This window comes from Arachis duranensis, chromosome 9 (assembly GCF_000817695.3).
Source record: "Arachis duranensis cultivar V14167 chromosome 9, aradu.V14167.gnm2.J7QH, whole genome shotgun sequence".
Lineage (NCBI taxonomy): Eukaryota > Viridiplantae > Streptophyta > Magnoliopsida > Fabales > Fabaceae > Arachis > Arachis duranensis.
The window spans coordinates 9,999,373-10,006,495 of record NC_029780.3 but is presented as its reverse complement, the minus strand read 5'-3'; the positions used below and the strand labels follow the sequence as shown (position 1 = coordinate 10,006,495).

The 7,123-nt window shown below is 34.2% G+C and overlaps 1 protein-coding gene across 1 annotated transcript; it reads left to right on the top strand.

Annotated features, from left to right (window-relative positions):
• The first annotated feature begins 3,879 nt into the window (after nucleotides 1-3,879).
• Nucleotides 3,880-6,894, top strand: LOC107464559 (uncharacterized). Its single transcript, XM_016083481.1, has 7 exons — nucleotides 3,880-4,056; nucleotides 4,463-4,747; nucleotides 4,838-5,033; nucleotides 5,133-5,418; nucleotides 5,537-5,794; nucleotides 6,483-6,649; nucleotides 6,743-6,894. The coding sequence occupies exons 1-7, from the start codon at nucleotides 3,880-3,882 to the stop codon at nucleotides 6,892-6,894; spliced, it is 1,521 nt and encodes a 506-aa protein (XP_015938967.1).
• The last annotated feature ends 229 nt before the right edge of the window (nucleotides 6,895-7,123 follow it).

Sequence of the window (7,123 nt, the reverse complement as noted above, 5' to 3'; positions counted from 1 at the left end):
CTCCTATGTGTCCGTCGCCACAACCTACTGCTACTGCTCGTCGCCTCCTGCTATTGCTACTGCTTTTCACCTCTGGTCTCTTTCTTCTCTGTCGGCGGTGCATCAGCCAGAGCCAGATATGCATTTTTATTTATTTTAAATTATTCATTATTTCAAATTTTCAATAATTTAGTATTTTACATAGAATTAATTGATTAATGATGTTGATTATATATGTCGATTTCTGTTAGAATTTAGATTGTTGATTGTCGAGTTTTTTGTAACATATTGTTGTTATATATGCTGATTATCTATGTTGATTTCTGTTTGATTTCTCTTGATTGTTGATTTATGTTTGATTTTTGTTCAGTTTGTTGATTATCTATTGTTGTTAGATTGTTGATTGTTGATTATCTGTTATATATGTTGGTTGTTGTTGTATATTATTCTTAGTAGTTAGTGGATTGTTGTTGTATATTATTCCTGGAGATTAGTCATTTAGTCATGGTTAATTAGGAATTTGGGATGGCTTCATCAAATACACCATCAGAAACACCAACTTTCCAGGAACAAGGATCAACTCCTGATGCAACAATTGGAACCCAAAAAGACAGCAACAGAGGAAAAATCATAGTTGTCAGAACTGAACCGGTAATTGAACCAGTCAGGCTATTGGGTCACTGGTTCAACCGGTGGATCACTGGTTCAACTGGTTAATCTAGTCCCACATAAGTAAAACATATAAAATAGCTAAAAGTTTAAAAATTAACATTTAAAAATATATCTCCAATAACATTTTAATAAATATTAAGTCTCAAATCCTAAAAATAAGTAATACGAAAATAAACATAAAATTTGTTAGTACTATTATATAAACAACTCAATTTAACACAATGAGAATAACAATTCATGGATTATATCCAAGGAGTAACTTCAAAGTTTGGATATCTTTCTTTATCTGAAAAATCTGGAGCTACATTCTGATTGGTTTCATTCTGATTTGCATTTTCCACAGAATTATTATTAGCTTCATCATCTCGATCATCTTCCAGATTCAATTGATCTAGTATTTCAACAATGTTTCACAAATCATAATCAATAGTAAGGCAAAATATTTGGTTAAAGCATTACAAAATCATCCCTAACAAAAACATACCCAAATCATCTAAAGCTGATTGAAGAGACATATCTGCAAGATCATTCCGTAAAGCATCAACTTCTTCAGGAGTTAAAAATGGTGGTGAATCTTCCATTATCCATTCTGAATGATCCTCAAATGCATCAAGACAAATAGGATCATAACTTTGATTTCTCATTCGGTTCCTATATTACTAATTAACTTGATTATTCTTAATGTGACTAAAAATTTAAAATAATGCCTCCAAGAAAGAATAATAAAAAAGTACCTTTGTTGTAGTCTTAAGTTGTAATGAACATAAACAAGATCATTAAGCTTTTGATGCTCCAACCGATTCCTTTTCTTTGAGTGAATGTGTTAAAAAATGCTTCAGTTATGCTCACAACCTAAAGAACTACAAGTTTGACTCAAAACACGAATCGCTAACTTTTGCAAGTTTGGTGCTCCACATCCATAAGATTCCCACCATTGATCTTAACATAAAAAGAAAATACTATATCACAATCATAAAAATCAAATCATAAACATATCACAATCATAAAAGACTAATTTTAATAAAAAAAATTACCAGGTATCACTGTGCTTCGCTCACGTATTGTAGACTGTCTTCCAAAGTCTCCAGCAGCATTCTTAAAGATTCTCATCTCACTTGTCAATTTAGAATTCAAATCTGCATCACCGTAAGCATATCTCTCAAAGACATCTAGTAGGCCAAAAGTTGTTTGCTTGTGCTTTTCAAATTCTCCAGAGTTAAAATCAAAAAGCTAGATTTAACCAATAACCAGCTGTAGGAAGGTTTTTTCGAAGTTGTGAATCCCAACGTGTATCTAAAATTTTCAAATAAGGATCAACAACCCTCTTTCTTTTTTGAAACCTCTTCAGCATCTCTTTCCTAGCCTTATAAATAGCTTGATAAAGGAAACCCATTACAACTCTATCTTCACTATCCACAATACGCAATACACGAACAAGTGGCTCAGTAATCTTAACAATATCAGTGCATTGATTCCAAAATTTAGAATCTAAGACTTGATCCACAAACTTTTTAGCTTTTGCTTCTTTAGAGTAAGCTGAGCTTGTCCATTCTCTAGATGTCACCATAGCTCTCAATGTATCCTTTTGAGCCAAAATACTTTCTAAAGCACTGAAATTAGAGGCAAACCAAGTTGGAGCTAGACGAAGGATTTCTCATCCGCCTGTGAACTTTCTCATTAAATACAAGGGATGCAATTATTATAGATATACTTCATAATCATTGAAGCTTGTGACACGGTTTCACTCACTTCTTCTAACTTCCCAATATCCGCAACATCAGATTAACATAATGTGCTGCACAAGGAGACCAATACAATCTAGGAAACTCCGATTCCAACAACCTTCCAGCAACAACGTAATTTGCAGCATTATCCGTCACTACAAGTACAACATTCTCAGGACCAACAAATAACACAACATCCCTAAGAAACTTAAACAAAGCTTCAGTAGTTTTTGAGACATGAGAAGCATTAACTGACTTTAGAAAAACAGTTCCTTTAGGGCAATAAACCAAGATATTAATTAAAGTATGCCTACAACGATCAATCCATCCAACGGCCATGATAGTACATCCAGTTTGTTTCCAAATCTCACGATAATCTTCAACCAATTTACTCAGCAAATATCTGCGAACTCTTCCATAATTTGGCCCTTTATACCCTACACCCATGTTTGCAATAGCATCAATCATCGGTTAATAATAAGCTGAATTAAGTCAATTAACCACATTAAATGGCACAGAGGCATCCATCATCCATCTTGCAATAGCAATATCACACTTCTCCACAATTTCTTTGCTTTGGAGAACACTTTTGATAGTTGGTTGAGCTCCAGGTGTTGCTGCCGATGGAAAAAAAGATTGTAATCCATTGAGTTGTTTTCCTTTTCTAGAGCTAGGTGTTGAGAACCTTGATTTTTGTTGCTGTCACATCTCATTACGTTCAATCTCATCAAATTCCTTTTCAACTTCATCACAAGCATTATAACTTTCTGCATATTCTTCTTGAGTTTTCCTTTTCTTGGTTCGAAGATCTTCAATGTTTTGATTAAATTGGCATTTCACTACAGCTGGCACCTTTCAACATGCCTCAATATCTCTGCCTTTTCCAGCCAAATGATGCTTAACACTATTAATTCCTCCACCCCTAAAAAGCTTCTCACAATAAATACATAATAGAACGATTTTTTCTTTATCCGTAACTTGTTTATAATGGCCCCACGCAGGATCAATTTTTCCTCTGTTACTATTTTTTGGGTTCCAATTATTGCATCAGGAGTTGATCCTTTTTCCTGGGAAGTTGGTGTTTCTGATGGTGTATTTGATGAAACCATTCTAAATTCCTAATCAACCAAGACTAAATGACTAATCTCTAGGAATAATATACAACAACAATCTACTAACTACTAAGAATAATATACAATAGCAACCAACATATATAACAGATAATCAACAATAAATAATCTAACAACAATAGATAATCAACAAACTGAACAGAAATCAAACATAAATCAACAATCAAGAGAAATCAAATAGAAATCAACATAGATAATCAATATATATAACAACAATATGTTACAAAAAATTGAATAATCAACAATCTAAATTCTAACAAAAATTCATAATCAACATCATTAATCAATTAATTCTAACTAAAATACTAAATTATTGAAAATTTGAAATACTGAATAACTTAAAAAAAATAAAAATACATACCTGGCTCTGGCTGATGCACCGCCGACAAAGAATAGGGAAACCGGAGGTGACGAGCAGTAGCAATAGCAGGAGGCGACGAGCATTAGCAGTAGGCTGTGGCGATGGACACACAGGAGGCGACGACATTCAAATCTTCGATGGGGGTGGCGCTAGCTGTGGTGGGTGGTGCGGTTGTGAGACTGCAAGCACGGTGAGCCGGGTGAGGTGGCGCTGGCTGAAGATGGAGGCTTGAGCTAGGGTTTCTTACTTTCAGCTCAGTTTAGTTTTTGTTTTTGTTTTTTTATTTTAATTGAAACGATGTCGTTTCAAGTGAAGAAAAAAAAAGAGTTCAAACCGGTTTGGGTTAAATGAAATCGGCCGGTTCACCAGTTTTGATGAAACTCGGCCGATCAAACTGAGTTTTTTCGGTTCGCTTCCTTATCCGGTCAACAATTTCACCTGGACCGGCTCTGTCACGGGTTCACCGGGTTTTCAGTCCTACCGGGTGGTTCGGCTCGATTCTGATAACACTGGGAAAAACTGATCCTGCGTGGGGCCATTGTAAACATGTTGTGGGTAAAGAAAAAACTGTTCTGTTATGTATTTATTGCGAGAAGTGTATTAGGGGTGGAGGAATTAATAGGGTTAACCATTATTTGTCTGGAAAAGGCCAAGATATTGAGGCATGTCAAAAGGTGCCAGCTGTGGTGAGACACCAATTTAATCAAAACATTGAAGATCTTCGAACCAAGAAAAGGAAAACTCAAGAAGAATATGCAGAAAGTTATAATGTTTGTGATGAAGTTGAAAGAGAATTTGATGAGATTGAACGTAATGAGATGCGACAACAACAAAAATCAAGACTTCCAACACCTAGCTCTAGAAAAGAAAAACAACTCAAGGTATTACAATCTTTTTTTCCATCGGCAGTAGCACTTGGAGCTTAACCAACTATCAAAAGTATTCTCCAAAGCAAAGAAATTGTGGAGAAGTGTGATATTCCCATTGCAAGATGGATGATGGATACCTCTGTGCCGTTAAATGCAGTTAATTTAGCTTATTATCAGCCGATGATCGATGCTATTGCAAACATGGGTGCAGGGTATAAAGGGCCAAATTATGGAAGAGTTCGTGGATATTTGTTGAGTAAATTGGTTGAAGATGTAAAGAAGATGATTAAAGATTATCGTGAGATTTGGAAACAAACCGGATGTACTATCATGGCCGATGGATAAACTAATCATTGTAGGCGTACTTTAATTAATTACTTGGTTTATTGCCCTAAAGGAACTGTTTTGCTAAAGTCAGTTGATGCTTCTCATGTCTCAAAAACTGCTGAAGCTTTGTTTAAGTTGCTTAGGGATGTTGTGTTATTTGTTGGTCTTGAGAATGTTGTACATGTAGTGATGGATAATGCTGCAAATTATGTTGATACTGGAAGGTTGTTGGAATTGGAGTTTCCTAGATTGTATTGGTCTCCTTGTGCAGCACATTGTGTTAATCTGATGTTGCAGGATATTGGGAAGTTAGAGGAAGTGAGTGAAATTGTGTCACAAGCTTCAATGATTACAAAGTATATATATCTATAATCATTGCCTTCCCTTGTACTTGATGAGAAAGTTCACAGGCAGATGAGAAATACTTCTTCCAGTTCCAACTCAGTTTGCCACTAATTTCATTGGTTTGCAAAGTATTTTGGCTCAAAAGGATGCATTGAGAGCTATGGTGACATCTAGAGAATGGACAAGCTCAGCTTACTCTAAAGAAGCCAAAGCTAAAAAGTTTGTGGATCAAGTCTTAGATTCTAAATTTTGGAATCAATGCACTTATATTGTTAAGCTTACTGAGCCACTTGTTCGTGTATTGCGTATTGTGGATAATGAAGATAGAGCTGTAATGGGTTTCCTTTATCAAGCTATTTATAAGGCTAGGGAAGAGATGCTGAAGAGGTTTCAAAAAAAGAAAGAGGGTTGTTGATCCTTATTTGAAAATTTTAGATACACGTTGGGATTCACAACTTCGAAAAAACCTTCCTACAGCTGGTTATTGGTTAAATCTAGCTTTTTGATTTAACGCTGGAGAATTTGAAAAGCACAAGCAAACAACTTTTGGCCTACTAGATGTCTTTGAGAGATATGCTTACGGTGATGCAGATTTGAATTCTAAATTGACAAGTGAGATGAGAATCTTTAAGAATGTTGCTGGAGACTTTGGAAGACAGTCTGCAATACGTGAGCGAAGTACAGTGATGCCTGATAAATTTTTTATTAAAATTAGTCTTTTATGATTGTGATATGTTTATGAGTTGATTTTTTATGATTGTGATATAGTATTTTCTTTTTATGTTATGATCAATGGTGGGAATCTTATGGATGTGGAGCACCAAACTTGCAAAAGTTAGCGATTCGTGTTTTGAGTCAAACTTGTAGTTCTTTAGGTTGTGAGCATAACTGAAGCATTTTTTAACACATTCACTCAAAGAAAAGGAATCGGTTGGAGCATCAAAAGCTTAATGATCTTGTTTATGTTCATTACAACTTAAGGCTACAACAAAGGTACTTTTTATTATTCTTTCTTGAAGGCATTATTTTAAATTTTTAGTCATAATAAGAATAATCAAGTTAATTGGTAATATAGGAACCGAATGAGAAAGAAAAGTTATGATCCTATTTGTCGTGATGCATTTGAGGATCATTCAAAATGGATAATGGAAGATTCACCACCATTTTCAACTCCTGAAGAAGTTGATGCTTTACGGAATGATCTTGCAAATATGTCTCTTCAATCAGCTTTAGATGATTTGGGTATGATTTTGTTAGGGATGATTTTGTAATGTTTTAACCAAATGTTTTGCCTTATTATTGATTATGATTTGTGAAACATTATTAAAATGTTAGATCAGTTGAATTTGGAAGATTATCGAGATGATGATGAAGCTAATAATAATTTTGTGAAAAATATAAATCTGAATGAAACCAATCAGAATGTAGCTTCAGATTTGTCAGATAAAGAAAGATATCCAAACTTTGAAGTTACTCCTTGGATATAATCCATGAATTGTTATTTTCATTGTGTTAAATTGAGTTGTTTATGTAATAGTACTAAAAAATTTTATGTTTATTTTCATATTACTTATTTTTAGGATTTGAGACTTAATATTTATTAAAATATTATTGGAGATATGTTTTTTAAATGTTAATTTTTAAGCTTTTAGTTATTTTATATGTTTTACTTATGTGGGATCGGGTTAACCCGTTGAACGAGTGATTTGCCGATTG

What these genes read in the sequence shown, in the direction of transcription:
- LOC107464559 (XM_016083481.1), top strand. Translation starts at nt 3,880, where the DNA reads ATGCACCGCCGACAAAGAATAGGGAAACCGGAGGTGACGAGCAGTAGC. An exon ending in GAAAAGAAAAACAACTCAAG is followed by an intron (nt 4,748 to 4,837) that starts GTATTACAATCT and finishes ATTGTGGAGAAG; the next exon opens with TGTGATATTCCCATTGCAAG. An exon ending in AGGGAAGAGATGCTGAAGAG is followed by an intron (nt 5,795 to 6,482) that starts GTTTCAAAAAAA and finishes TTGGTAATATAG; the next exon opens with GAACCGAATGAGAAAGAAAA.